We start from the raw sequence: 14,265 nt of genomic DNA, 5'->3' as shown, positions 1-14,265 counted from the left end.
AGTCATATTCTAATATAGGCTAGCCCTTTGTTGGTATGTCCTCATTTAGGAAAACACTGAATGTTTTCTTAGTAGTAAAAAAAATGTATAAATAGTTTAGCTATCTCTTTACTAGAAGTACTTACTGAGAGATTTCCTGGACTGATTTCATTGTGGTGGTAGACATTTTTTTTCACCGACAGAGGTTGCAATAACTCAATAGCTGTTCTTCTAGTACTGTGGTTGAAAATTTCATCTCCACATCCAGTTCAGAGATAAACCTCTTCAGAGTCATTTAGGTTAGTCCTTGGATGAAAAACACATGGTCCATGACTCATACCCAATCTTTCCACCTTGGCAGAGCCAAGTTTACATTTCCCCAATAAAACTGTATTAAGCTTTAAATATGACCCCAATAAATAGTTTTTTTCCCCAAAAAGTACTTGAAGCAAAAAAGGTTCCATAAATGTTTTATTCTCCTGGTACCAGTAATTCAGTTAAACATTGTCTAAGTAGCTTTTACATTGTGTATGTGTGTGTATGTGTGTGTGTGGTGGTTTAGGAGGGTGGGGTGGGAAGGAGATAATGTGCAGTGGCCTGATATGCAAGGTTTCGTTTATTTTGAGATCACAAAATATAAAAAAGGAGGAATTTGCTCAAGGTTTTAGGGATGAAGAATTTAGACATATCAATGAGTTAACTTTTTTTTTTTGAGGAGGAGGATACTTGTAGGTTTAGGGATACCTCCTCCTCAACACCATAATTACAATAAAAAAGAGTCTAATCTAATCCCTAGCTCTTGGGTATCTAGAGAATCCTTTGGAGATAGGCAGAATGCAATTCAGTTCAACAAGCCTTTATTAAGCATCTGCTAAATACAAGACACTGTGCTATATGGGAGATATTGAAGATAGCAAAATAAGAACTCATCCCCAACTTCAAGGAGCTTACATGCTATTGGAGAACTACATGTAAACATCTAAAATATAATTTGAGGAATTATAAAGTACTTATAACTAATGATATCACAAAAAAAAATCTTCCCCAAAGAGGTGTAATGTTAGCTAATCTTGGAAAGAAATAGAATTCTAAGACAAAGAGGTGAGTAGGGAATGTATTGCAAGAATGGGGACAATGTAGGTGGGAGTTCTAGGGACAGACCAGTTTAGTTGCAATATGCATTCCATATTGGAATATGGAATATGGAATGTATGGAGGGAGTAGTGTGTGATAAGTCTGGAAAGGAGACAGATTTTGCAGAACTTTAAATGCTAGGCAGAGAAGAGACAAGAGAAATCAATGAAGACTATGAGGAAAAAGCCAAGCTTGTTGGATCAGATCCCTGTCAAGTACTCTGGGTACCATTTACTACTTTCAAACTTTCATGTGGAATTTAAGATTGTGCTGAAGCTTCTTCCAGGTCCTCCTTAGTTTGAGATTGCTAAAGATCAGGAGAATAGAGTGACCAGTAGGGTAGGCAGCCATGATAATCTTGCACAAAACAGTTCCAAGGCTGTTGGCACTAAGGACATTGGCCATGTAGAGGATCAAAGCCACAAAGTTGAAAATGTAGAGGAAGAGGAAGAAACTAATGGCTTTGATTGCCCTCATGTGAGCTTCCATGCTGGGATTTCTGGAACCCATGGCATTATTCTTCATTTGTAGTGTGTGTCTTTTGAGAGAGATGATCAGTAGGGTAGCTGCAAAGATGAACATGATTAGAGGAATGAAAATGGCCAGGTTGTAGATAAGAGCAAAGTTCACCACATTGGTCTCTGTAAAGTATTTGTTCTCTGTGGCGTTCAAGGAGGGAACTGGGATGGAAGTGTTAACATAAACATTGTAGACATCCTTTAAAATGGGGAGACTGCAGCACAGAGAAGCAAAGACTGATAGACAAAGGAGCCAGGGCATTAATCCAGTGATTCTCCACCTTAGCTTAAGGAATAAGGGATGGGTGAAGTTGGCAATCTTGATGCAGTAGAAAACATTGAGCCAAGCAGCAAACCAGAGGTTAGAATAGGTCAGGAACATGAAGTTGACTTTGAAAGTTTTATACACTACATTTTGATTATAAGAAAGTCTAAATAATAAACTGTAAGTATTTTCCACCATCATCCAGAACTGTAGCAAGATCCTCGAACAGCTCAAAATCATCAAAATAGAATCACTAGTGGAAAGTCTTTTGTTCTGGAGCCACTCAATGGTATTTGTAGTCAGAATGAAACCATTCCCAATCATGCCTGTGATGCACTCAATTCCTGGGACTATTAAGGTGATCAAAAGAACAGGTTCAGATATGTCATTATCTGTATAATCAGTTACCTTTGTCATTTTCTTTCTTTCTTTTTTTTTGTGTCCTCAACTTCACTCTCAGACTGAGGTTCCAGTTCACATTTGCTTCTTAATCCTCTGGCTAACAGATGTTCAAGGTACCTATTGCCTATTAAATTCAGTTAATGATCATTCCCAATTTTTCTAAATTTGCTTGTCACATGATCACAAGTTGAGAAGCTGGGAATGCAAATTACTAGGATTTGATTACTAGTCCTGTCTCCATTTGTCACAGACACATTATGTTTGGGCCTTCAGCTGGGTGTTGTAAAGAAAGAACTTGATAACAGTTTATATCATTGTTTATTTCTATCTCCAGAATCCATATCAGTCCTTCCAAATTCATGTCTGATAGAATAGCCAATATGCCAAAGTTTTTTTGGTGTCACATATAAATTTACTTTGATTAATCTTTGGTAGCTCTGACTAATCCTTCTTCATTCTAGGTTAACTGGTCTTTTAAATTAGCTTCCTTGACTTCAGAAGCCTGGTCAGATCACTGACTTTGTTTATTTTCTTACTCTGGTGAGAAATTCTGGGTCTAGATTATTTTTATGCCATAAATAAGAATTTCTGTATTACCCATTCCTTAAATGCTACTACTTTGGAATCAGATTTCTTCAGGAAAGCATGGTGGGATGAAATAATGAACAGAAAAAATCAAAATAAAATGTCAGCTTAACTATATGTAGAAAAAAGGTTCTGTGACAATATTTCTATATATCTTGCTCATTTTTTATTAGCATAACTCCATGTAGAGTCTCTATGGTTTTTTTTTTCCTTTGGAGAGCATTAGAAAGAAAGGAAGAGACATAAGCTTAGGAATACTTTATAAAAAAGGAGTTTTGAGAAGGATTTTCCTCTCCAAAGACAAATTAGGCATAATCAGATATAAAACATAATAGATGTGTATGTGTATCATAGATCTATACCCCTCGTTTTCTTCCCCAGGCCCTCTGAAAATAAAATCTAGCTATATATATATATATATATATATATATATATATGTATATGTATATACATATTTCAATAAAACAAGTTCTCACATTGACTACGCCCAAAGATGTATTTCTATCTCTGCAGTTTAAGCCCATTACCTATTTGACATGAGGTCAATACTGTGTTAAATTTCAGCTTTTTGAATTTGTGGCTTATCTGTGCATTGATCAGAGTTCTAAAGTTTTTCAACTATGTTTTTCTCTTGCTATCATTGTATAAGTTGTTCTTTTGGTTCTTCTGACTTCATTTTGCATCAGTTCGTTGGCATCCTCTCAGGTTCCTGTGAAACTATCTAATTTGTCATTTCTTTAAAAAAAACCTTTTTATTTTAAAAATATATGCATGATTTTCAACATTTATCCCTGCAAAGCCTTATATTCCATTTTTTTCTCTTTCCCTTTCCCCATCCCCTCCCTTAGACAGCAAGTAATCCAATATATATATTAAACATGTGCAATTCTTCTATACATATTTCTTCAATTATGCTGCACAAGAAAAATCAGATCAAAAAGGTAAAACAATGAGAAAGAAAACAAAGAGCAAGTAAACAGCAACAAAAAAGTGAAAATACTATGTTGTGATCTACACTCAATCCCCATAATTCTCTCTCTGGGTGCAGATGGCTTTCTCCATTACAAGTCCATTGGAACTGGCCTGAATCAGATCACTGTTGAAAAGAGCCACATCCATCAATATTGATCATTGTATATTCTTGTTGTTGCTCTGTACAGTGTTCTCTTGGTTCTACTCACTTCATTCAGCATCAATTCAAGTAAATCTCTCCAGACTTCTCTGAAATCATCTTGTTGATTGTTTCTTATAAAACAATAATATCCCATAACATTCATATACAATAACTTATTCAGCTATTCTCCAACTGATGGGCATCCACTGAATTTCTAGTTCTTTCCCACTACAAAAAGGGCTGCCACAGACATTTTTGTACACGTGGGTCCTTTTCCCTTTTATATGATTTCTTTGGGAGACAGACCCAGTAGAAATGTTGCTGAATCCAATTTGATAGCCCTTTGGATATAGTTCCATATTGCTCTCCAGAATGGTTGGATTAGTTCACAACTCCACCAACAATGTATTAGTGTCCCAGTTTTCCCACATTCCCTCCAACATTCATCATTATCTTTTCCTGTCATATTAGCCAATCTGAGAGGTGTATAGTGATTCCTCAGAGTTATCTTAATTTGCATTTCTCTGATCAATAGTGATTTACAGCATTTTTTCATATGACTAGAATTGGTTTTAATTTCTTCATCTGAAAATTGTCTGTTCATATCCTTTGATCATTTATCAGTTGGAGAATGGTTGTATTCTTATAAATTTGAGTCAGTTCTCTATTTTAGAAATGAAGCCTTTATCAGAACCGTTGGATGTAAAATTGTTTTTTCTGGTTTTCTTCTTCCCTTCTAATCTTGTCAACATTGGTTTTGTTTGTATAAAAACTTTTAAACTTAATATAGTCAGTAATTTGTCATTATTGTACCATAAGAATATGGTACAATAATATTCATAGTACTATTCTTTAAAGCAGTGGCATAAGACACAAATAGAAAATAGGCCAAGAAAATATATAGCTGGATCCTTGCAGGCTGCATATTGACTTTGTTTTAAAATGTAATATCATCAGTGTTTTATTGTATTTCTATTTATATTAGTAAAAATTTCCCAATTACATTTTAATCTGCTTTAGATCATACTTGGGAATAGTGTGGGCCTTATTTATGATACTTTCACATTAAAGCATTACTTGTGCTATTTTCTGGTTGAAAAACTTTATTTTCAACAAGAAATAAAGCAAGCATTTCTACAACATAGTAGAATAAAAATATGATTGTGCATGAAACTATAAATATAAATATATTCTTTTAAAATATATAATAAAGTTATCATGTAATTCTCATTTTCCCCCTTTTTCTTCCTTCCCCTTACCCTAGAAACAATTAGACACAAATGCATACTTCTATTTATCAATTCTTTCTCTGAATGCAGATAGTGTGTTCCTTTATGTAAACTTTGTAGTTAATTTGGTTATTTATAATGGTCAAAATGACTTAGTCACTCAAAGTTATTCTTAAAACAATATTGTTACTGTATACAACATTCTCTTGCTTCTCTTCATTTCATTCTTTATTATTTTGTACAAAGCTATCCATGTTTTTCCTAAGATTCTTGAGCTTTTCATTTTAAATATACAATAACTTTTTCAATCATTTGCCAATTGATAGACATCCTTGCAATGTACAGTTCTTTGCCACCACAAGGAAAACCTTTGTAAATATTTCAGAATATACAGAATCTTTTCATTTTCCCCTAATTATCTTTGGAAATAGACCTACTAGTGGTATTTATGGGTCAAAAGTTATAAACAATTTAACAACTCTCTGAACATAATTCCAGATTACTTTCCAAAATGGTTGGATCAATTTACAATTCCATCAACAATGAATGTCTCCCAATTTTTCCATATCCATTCCAAATTGCTTTCCCCTTCAATCATTTTAGTTAATAACATGTATAGAAAATTTGTACAAAATCTTTTAAATTTGATGTAATCAAAATTATCCAGTTTTGCACACACTGCTTTTTATATCTTGTTTATTCCTAAATTGTTCACCTATCTATAAGTCTTATTGATGTTATTATTCTATGTTATGCAATTTTTCTTGTAATAGCTCTCTTTATATCTAGACCATAACATTAATTTTGATCTTATCTTGGTAAATGGCATAGGATATTGTCCTATGCCCAATTTCTAACTTATTGCTTTCCAATTTTCCCAATAATTTTTACCAAAATATGCACCAAATAATATAGCATCTAAATTTTTAAAAGAAAATTTAAATGAATTATAGATGGAGATAGTGTGGGACACTTTAATTTTCTCCTCCTAGAACCAGCTTCTTTTTTTTTTCTTTAGTGACATTATTTTCCTTTGTCCTTAATGACTTTATCCTTAATAACATGCTCTGCCTTGTGTTTCTTAATAGATACTTGTTGATTGCTTGGTCCCTGTTACAAATATGGTGAATGGTTTTTTTTTTTTCCTTTTCAGTAAAGAGAGTAGTTATTTGGGTTGTTTATTATTTTGCACTTAGACTCTTCTCCAAGTTTCATTTGTTTATTTTTTTATTTTTGCTTTTAGTTATATCTTATTTTCATTTGTAACTCACATGCATATTTGTTTCCTAATATATCTTTGTACTTTCCTGAGCCAAGTAAGTCTTACCTTTTAGCAAAGAATAAAAAAGGGGTGGTGGTGAGTGGAAATCAATTCATTAAAAACCACAAATTCATCAAACAATTGCCCTAGAGCAGTACTATTACATTATATTCATGTACCAAAACTTATTTTATCATTCCTCAACTGAAGAGTACCTACTCTGTTTCCAATTCATTCTTGGCTACCACAAAAATGCTTCTATAAATATTTTGAAGCATAAGAGAATTTTATTTCTATCTTCAACTTCATTGGAGCATAGATTTAATTTAGGAATTTTCTCTGTTTAAGAGTATGACCATTTTTTGGAGGGATATAATTCCAAGTTACTTTTTAGAATCATTAAACTATCCACAACTATACCAAAAGTATAGCAATATGTTTGCCTTTTCACAGTGTCTCCAATGTTGACATTTTCAATCTTTTGACCTCTTTGATAATTTCCTTATTAGAAGATAAAAGCTTATAAGTTTATCTTTAAAATGACTGTTAATAGTTTTCAATCCTTTTGAGAGCAATTTGTTCATATTCTCTTATTTATTTTTATATTATATATACATGTTATATAACATATATGCATATATTATACCTTTTATTTATTTATTGAGAAATATATTTTTAGCCACATATTTGTGATAATTTTCTAAATACTTTTAATATCATACTGTTGTCAGAGATTATGATGCAGTGATTTTCCCCATTTCCTTTTTAAACTGAATTTTGTTTATACAAAAGTTTTTAATTTAATGCAATGATTAATTATCTTATATTACTTTTTTAGTGGAAGAGAATGTAACCAGTTTCTATTCCATCCTCATTTACTTGGTTGATTTGTCACCAAGTCATTTATTGAACCAATAAAAACATAAAGTCATCAAAGAGATAGCTGTGATTATTCAGGATAAAGCTATCAGGAGGAGGAAGTTAAAGAAATTAAAATCTTCAAAATACCAGTCTTAACATGTACTTTTGAAATTATAGAGTATATCATTTACAGACTTGGAGGGTATCTTTTTTTTTTAAATAACTTTTTATTGCCAGAACCCATGCCAGGGTAATTTTTTACAACATTATCCCTTGCACTCACTTCTGTTCCGATTTTTCCCCTCCCTCTCTCCACTCCCTCCCCCAGATGGCAAGCTGTCCTATACATGTTAAAGAGGTTACAGTATATCTTAGATACAATATATGTGTGCAGAACTGAACAGTTCTCTTGTTGCTCAGGGAGAATTGGATTCAGAAGGTAGAAATAACCCAGGAGGAACAACAAAAATGCAAGCAATTTACATTCATTTCCTAGTGTTCTTTCTTTGGGTGTAGCTGCTTCTGTCCATCCTTGATCAACTGAAACTGAGTTAGATCTTCTCTTTGTCAAAGAAATCCACGTCCATCAGAATACATCTTCATATGGTGTCGTTGTTGACATATATAATAATCTCTTGGTTCTGCTCATTTCACTCAGCATCAGTTCATGTAATTCTCTCCAAGCCTCTTTGTATTCATCCTGATGGTCATTTCTTAGAGAACAATAATATTCCATAACATTCATATACCACAATTTACTCAACCATTCTCCAATTGATGGGCGTTCATTCATTTTCCAGCTTCTAGCCACTACAAACAGGGCTGCCACAAACATTTTGGCACATACAGGTCCCTTTCCCTTCTTTAGTATCTCTTTGGGGTATAAGCCCAGTAAAAACACTGCTGGATCAAAGGGTTTGTACAGTTTGATAACTTTTTGGGCATAGTTCCAAATTGCTCTCTTGGAGGGTATCTTAACCAAAATTCCATATAATGTTAATGAAACAGAAGGGCCTTTCATCCTAAATTCATTAGAAATATTAACATTTCCTCATCAAAAGGAGAAAGAAGATTAACAAGCCTCAGAACAATTGGTGAACATGTTTAAAATGTACAGAAATACTTTTGAAATAATCAACCATAATTTCTCTAAACAATAGTATAGGTTGGTAAATAGTAAATGCCACTGGGTTTGTTGAATGTTAGTAACCTACAGTGGCTTATTCCTGATGAAGTCCATTAAATAGCCATGATGTAAAAGTTGAATCAAAAGGCCTTCCCTGGGCAAAGTCCAAATGAATTCAATTAACCATTAAGAGCCATTGAAACAAAAGTTGAATCTTTTGGATTTTTTGATAGACATAGAGAACCTTTAAATGACAATTCAGTAATTCAGTGCCAGTTTTTGACACCATAAATTATAGACATGATAACTTTAAGGAGCTAGATTTTTTGACCAATACAGATAGTCTTAGAAAATGATAGGTATCCTTCTTCATAGATAGAGGGTCACCTGGTAAATGATAATAATTTTCAGTGATAATAATACTAATAGTAATAACTAACATTTACATAGTGCTTACTATGGGCCAGGTACCATGCTAAGCACTTTACAAATGTTATCTCTTATAATCCTCATAACAACCTTAGGAAGTAGACGGTGTTATTATTCCCATTTTACAAAAGAGGAAACTGAAGCAAAAAGAACTTGCTCAGCATCCGACAATTAGTAAACATCTGAGGCCAGATTTGAACTTGGATCGTTCTGACTCCAGGCCTGGTTTGAGCTACCTGATTCACTATCTAAATAACCTATTTATAATATTGTTTAGTACAAGAAATTTCCATCCTGATCTTCAGCTTCCACTACTCCTCAGACTGTAACTTTCTTTTCTCAAAGAATTTCACTTTTGGTCACTAATTTTTGCTCATCTGGAAAATCTTTATTCGTCTCCTTTGCTTTTCACCTTGAAAGACATTATGCTGCAGCAGAAAGGTTGATGAGCTTAGTGTCAAGACTTGAGTTCAAATTCCAGTTCTGCCACTTATTTATGGGATCTTAGGTAAGCCGTTTAATTCTCTCATCCTCAGCTTTCTCACCTATAAAATGAGAGGACTGGACTGTCCAGGATTCAATCCATGATCTTATGATCCTTTTCCTTCCCAGGGACATTATTGACTGTCACAGAGATGTAAAACAACAACCAAATAGCTGTACAAGATGTAGCTCAGTGAAAACCTGAAAGCCTAGAGCATGCAAATTGGTGGAGGATTCTATTACCACCAACTTTCAGCAGGGAGAGTTGATTGTTTGCATCTCAGGGCCCAGAGGCCCCAGAGATAACAAATCAATCAGTGCCTTATTCAAACCAGAAACTGGAGCATAGATTGATGGTACTGAGGTACAGCGGGAAATATAAGAAAGACACTGTAGAAAACAGCTGCAGGACTGAAGACTAATGAGTTTCATTTCCTCACAAACCTAAGTCAATTTGTTCATCTGGGTTTTTATCTGATCCAGTCTTGAGGTGTATTCTTCTCTTCATAGAATAAATGTTTGTTTGGATTCACAATGATTTAGGTATCACTTAGAGAACTACTAATCTCCTGGATCTACAGGTATATATAGATTGTTAGTTCCATCTAATTTTCCTTTTTACTCCATTTGCATATCTCTGGCTCTAATAAAACCAGAAGTTCCTTGTGGAATCACTTATAATTACAATCATAATTTTATTAGGTGCCCTTTTATAACTTTGCAATCTTGCAAAACAAATAATGGAATCTAGTACCTTTCAGCATAACTGAGGGAATTGCTAAGATTATAGGATTTTAAAGGTAGGAAATTCAATTCATTTACCTAAGTGGCCCTCTACCTAGGAATAAGGAATACTTTATTTCTTCTTTATATTATCCTATTTATCCATTTAACATTAGTCCAATATTTATTAAGTATCTGCTTATATAGGAAAATACAAAGTTGGGATAAAACAATCCCTGCTCATAGATAGGAAGTATATAAAAGGTAGGAAAGGAAAATAAAGGGAAGGGAACCAGTACTATTTTTTAAGCTAATATTATGAGCTAAGCAATTTTTAAATTATCTTTTTATTGAAACTTTTTATTTTCAAAACATATGAACAGATAATTTTTCAACATAGCCTTGTGTTCCAAATTTTCCCCTCCTTCCTCCCACCTCCTCCCCTAGATGGCAAGCAATTCAATATATGTTATACAGGTTAAATATATGTTAAATCTAATATATATAAACATATTTCTACAATTCTCTTGCTGCATAAGAAAAATCAGATCAAAAAGGAAAGAAAATAAGTAAGAAAATAAAATGCAAGAGAACAAAAACAAAAAGAAAGAGAATGTTATGTTGTGGTCCATACTCAGTTCCCACAGTTCTCTCCTTACATGTAGATGACTCTCTTCATCACAAGATCATTGGAACTGACCTGAATCATCTCATTTTTGGGAAGGGTCACTTCCATCAGAATTAATAATTGTATAATATTGTTGGGCTAAGCAATTTTTAATAATAACAATTCATTTAATCATTTTTTCAGTCATGTCTGATCTTCATGATCCCATTGGGGTTTTCTTGGCAGAGATATTGGGCTGTTTTGCCATTATCTCCTCTAGCCCATTTTACAGTTGAAGAACTGAGGCAAACAGGGTTAAATGACTTGCCCAGGTTGACAAAACTAGTATCTGAGGCTGGATTTGAACTCAGGAAGCTTTCTGACTCTAAGCCTGGCACTCTAGCCACTATGCCATCTAGCTCCCTCCAGTAATACTCACAATAACAATAATAACTACTATTTATATAGCACCTACTATGTGCTGGGCACTGCATTTAGCACTTTGCAATTATTATTTCATTTGATCCTTATTACAACCCTGAAAGGTAAGTGCTATTATTATCCTCATTTTATAGATGAGGAAAGTGAAGCCAACAGAAGTTGTGGCTTGCCCAGGATCAAACAGTTAAGAAATATTTAACACTGGATTTGAACTCAAGTCTTCTTCTTCCAGTGTTCTCCTAACTGTGTCATCAGCTTTATATATCCTGCTACCATAGTGTAGTGCAAAGGGCTTTGGAAGATTTGAAAACAAAACGGTTATTTTCTCAAAGGAAGAAATTCTTTAGCAAACCTTAAAGTTTGCAAAGTTGAATCAAAAAGTCTTCTTTGGGTAATATCCTAAAGAATTCAACCAGCTATTAAGAAACATTGAAAAAAAGGCTGAATCATATGGATTGGTTGATAAAAATAGAGCATCTTTTAATGGCGATTCAGGATCAGTTATTGACACCATAAATTATAGACATGGTATCTTTAAGGAGCTGGATTTATTGACTAATACAAATAGTACAAGGAAATGGTAGGAACTGAGTAACATATCATTATGGTGTCCTTCTTCCTAGACAGAGGATCACTGAACAGATGAGGAGCTGAGGCAGACAGGTTAAGTGACTTGACCAGGATCATACAGATAGTGTCTGATACTGGATTTGAAATCTGTAAGATACACACCAGTGCCAGCACCAGCACCAGTACCAACAGTACGGGCAGAAATCTAGATCATCAAACAGAGAGAGATCAAGAATGGCCAGCTATGTCAACAAAAAATGCAACAGGGAGCAAAATCTAGCTCTGGAACAGACCCCAATTCAGGACATCTGAGTAAACCAAAGATGATATTATATGTATTCACATCTAAACATATGTATATATACATATATATATACACACAAATAGTCGATTCAAAGGTTCAAAAAAGATTCTAAAAATGTTGATTCAAAAGAGTAACTATAATAGCTCCAAGCTGTGACTCAAAGGAAAAAAATACATTTTCCATAAGGTCTACATCAATAGCTAATAGAAATAAAGAATTGGAATAAAATTTCTGGAGAAAGAATTGAAAGGATAATAAACAGCTTAGAAGAGAAATGAGGCAGCTAGGTGGCTCACTGGAGCCAGAAATCTGGAAATCAAATCTGACTTTACATATTTGTTAGATGTGTGACCTTGGGCAAATTATTTATCCTCTTTTTACTTAGGAGACAGCTAGATGGCTCAGTGGATAGAATGATGAGTTAAAATCTGACCTCAGACACTTATCAGCTGTGTGACTTTGGGCAGATCACTTAACATCTCTCTGCCTTAATCCACTGGAGAAAGAAATGGTAAACTAGTCCAGTATCTTTGCCAAGAAAACCCTATGGACAGTATGGTTTATGGGGTTATGAAGAGTCAAACTAATAAACATCAGCAAAGAAAGAGAAATAAAGCCCAAGAAATAAAATCCTGAGAAAGCAGAATAAACAAAACAGAAATCAGTAACAAGAGATATTAGACAAAATATAAAGATTGAAAAAATAGGAAAAAATGAAAGTTTGTATAAAGAACAATTGATCTCAAGAAAAAATCAAGAAGAGATAATTTAGGTTTTCTTGGACACCTTGAAAACTATCATTAAAAAAGGTTATTGGTTATGTACAAACGAAATATCTTACCAAGAACACTACTGAGTCACTAAAGAATGAAGGAAAGATTTATTTTACATTCTTGCAAGAATGGGTGTCTAGGTGAGTAGACACACCTTTGAAACTCCAAAGGCAGAATTTTATTTCCTATCTTGAAGCACAAGTCCCTCCTCTGATTCCTCATTAATTGTATGTTACAGAAGTCCCCCTCATTACCTAGCTAGTCCCTGCCACAAAGGAGCTTCCATTCTAAAAAGAAGCTATGGAGAGAAGGGAAGGGAAGAGAGAAGGAGTAAGGGCAGAGGACAAAAGATTCTTTTCAAATCTCAGGCCACTGCCCCCAAGGAGTTTTCATTTTTTTGGGGGGAAGATAAACTTCACCCTTGATTATTCCTTAATGTCCTTGTGGGTTTCAGTTTTCTAATTTAAGTTTCATTTCTCCAATTTGATTTCCATAACTGGAAACCAGAATGTCCATCCTTTTCTTACAAATTCTCCCTTTTTCTTTGTAATAATTTGGTTTCCAAATCCTTTTCTAACCCCTCAAATTCAACTTCATAAAAGTCTATTATTCCCTGCACAAAACTCCTATACAGGATGGATAATCCCTGAATTCTTAGCTAATTCTCATAGTGCTGTACTAGGAGTGAAAATACTTCCAATTGTAACACATATTCCTTCTCTTCCTGCCAATAAGCTTTCTAGAATCATTCTGTTTTCCCATGCCATTCTGCTTGTGGCATCTAACTACGCTGCCATTCCCTTCACTACCTCTCTCGTTTAACTTTTCCAATAATATTTATTCACCAGAGTAGGAATGATACAAATCCAGAACTAGATTTCTAGTTACTTTAATTTCAATTACTATCCTTGACTTAATTTGTCCTGATTCAGTATTTCTTACTTCATTGAATGCCAAGGTAAAAGGAATAGCCATCAGTGGTCAGGTGCCCACTTGGGTCCCATTCAGCAAAGCATGTTTGAGAGTGCTGCCTCCACAATACCACCCAAGGTTTGCTCAGGGTATTCTCATCCCTGAGAAGTTGCCAGATCTACCCCTCAGTTACATTTGAGACTTGGGCACATGCCATGACAATCCCTAGATTTTGGAATCTCTCACCCTGACATGAGAGGCAAACTGATTGAACTTTAGAGGTAAGGGGTTAGTATAAAGCATTGCAATTCTCTCCAGAGATGTTATTTGGGGAACAGGAGGTATTTATTCTCATGTTTTTCCATGTCCAAAGGGAATGGCACTGTTTGGGCATTTGGCAACCATAGTGCAAATATAGGAATTGCTTTTGTTCAGACTCTTTACAGAGTACTTTACCAATTCTACCCAGAATTGGTGTCTTTTGTTAGCCCTTGAATCCAAATCTTCCTAAGAGATCTATAACTATTAACAATTTACTCTTTGATCTAC

The 14,265-nt window shown here is 34.1% G+C and overlaps 1 protein-coding gene across 1 annotated transcript; it reads right to left on the bottom strand.

Moving 5' to 3' along the window:
• Positions 1 to 1,269: 1,269 nt before the first annotated feature.
• Positions 1,270 to 2,313, bottom strand: TAS2R40 (taste 2 receptor member 40). Its single transcript, XM_012551085.2, has one exon. The coding sequence runs from the start codon at positions 2,311 to 2,313 to the stop codon at positions 1,354 to 1,356; it is 960 nt and encodes a 319-aa protein (XP_012406539.1). The 3' UTR covers positions 1,270 to 1,353.
• Positions 2,314 to 14,265: the final 11,952 nt, after the last annotated feature.

The sequence above is a fragment of the Sarcophilus harrisii genome, chromosome 5 (assembly GCF_902635505.1).
Source record: "Sarcophilus harrisii chromosome 5, mSarHar1.11, whole genome shotgun sequence".
NCBI lineage: Eukaryota > Metazoa > Chordata > Mammalia > Dasyuromorphia > Dasyuridae > Sarcophilus > Sarcophilus harrisii.
Note: the sequence above shows the minus strand (reverse complement) of the source record. Positions and strands in the feature narration are given on the sequence as shown.

Bases quoted from the DNA above. Each gene is read 5' to 3' on its own strand.
- TAS2R40 (XM_012551085.2), bottom strand. From the start codon at position 2,313: ATGACAAAGGTAACTGATTATACAGATAATGACATATCTGAACCTGTT.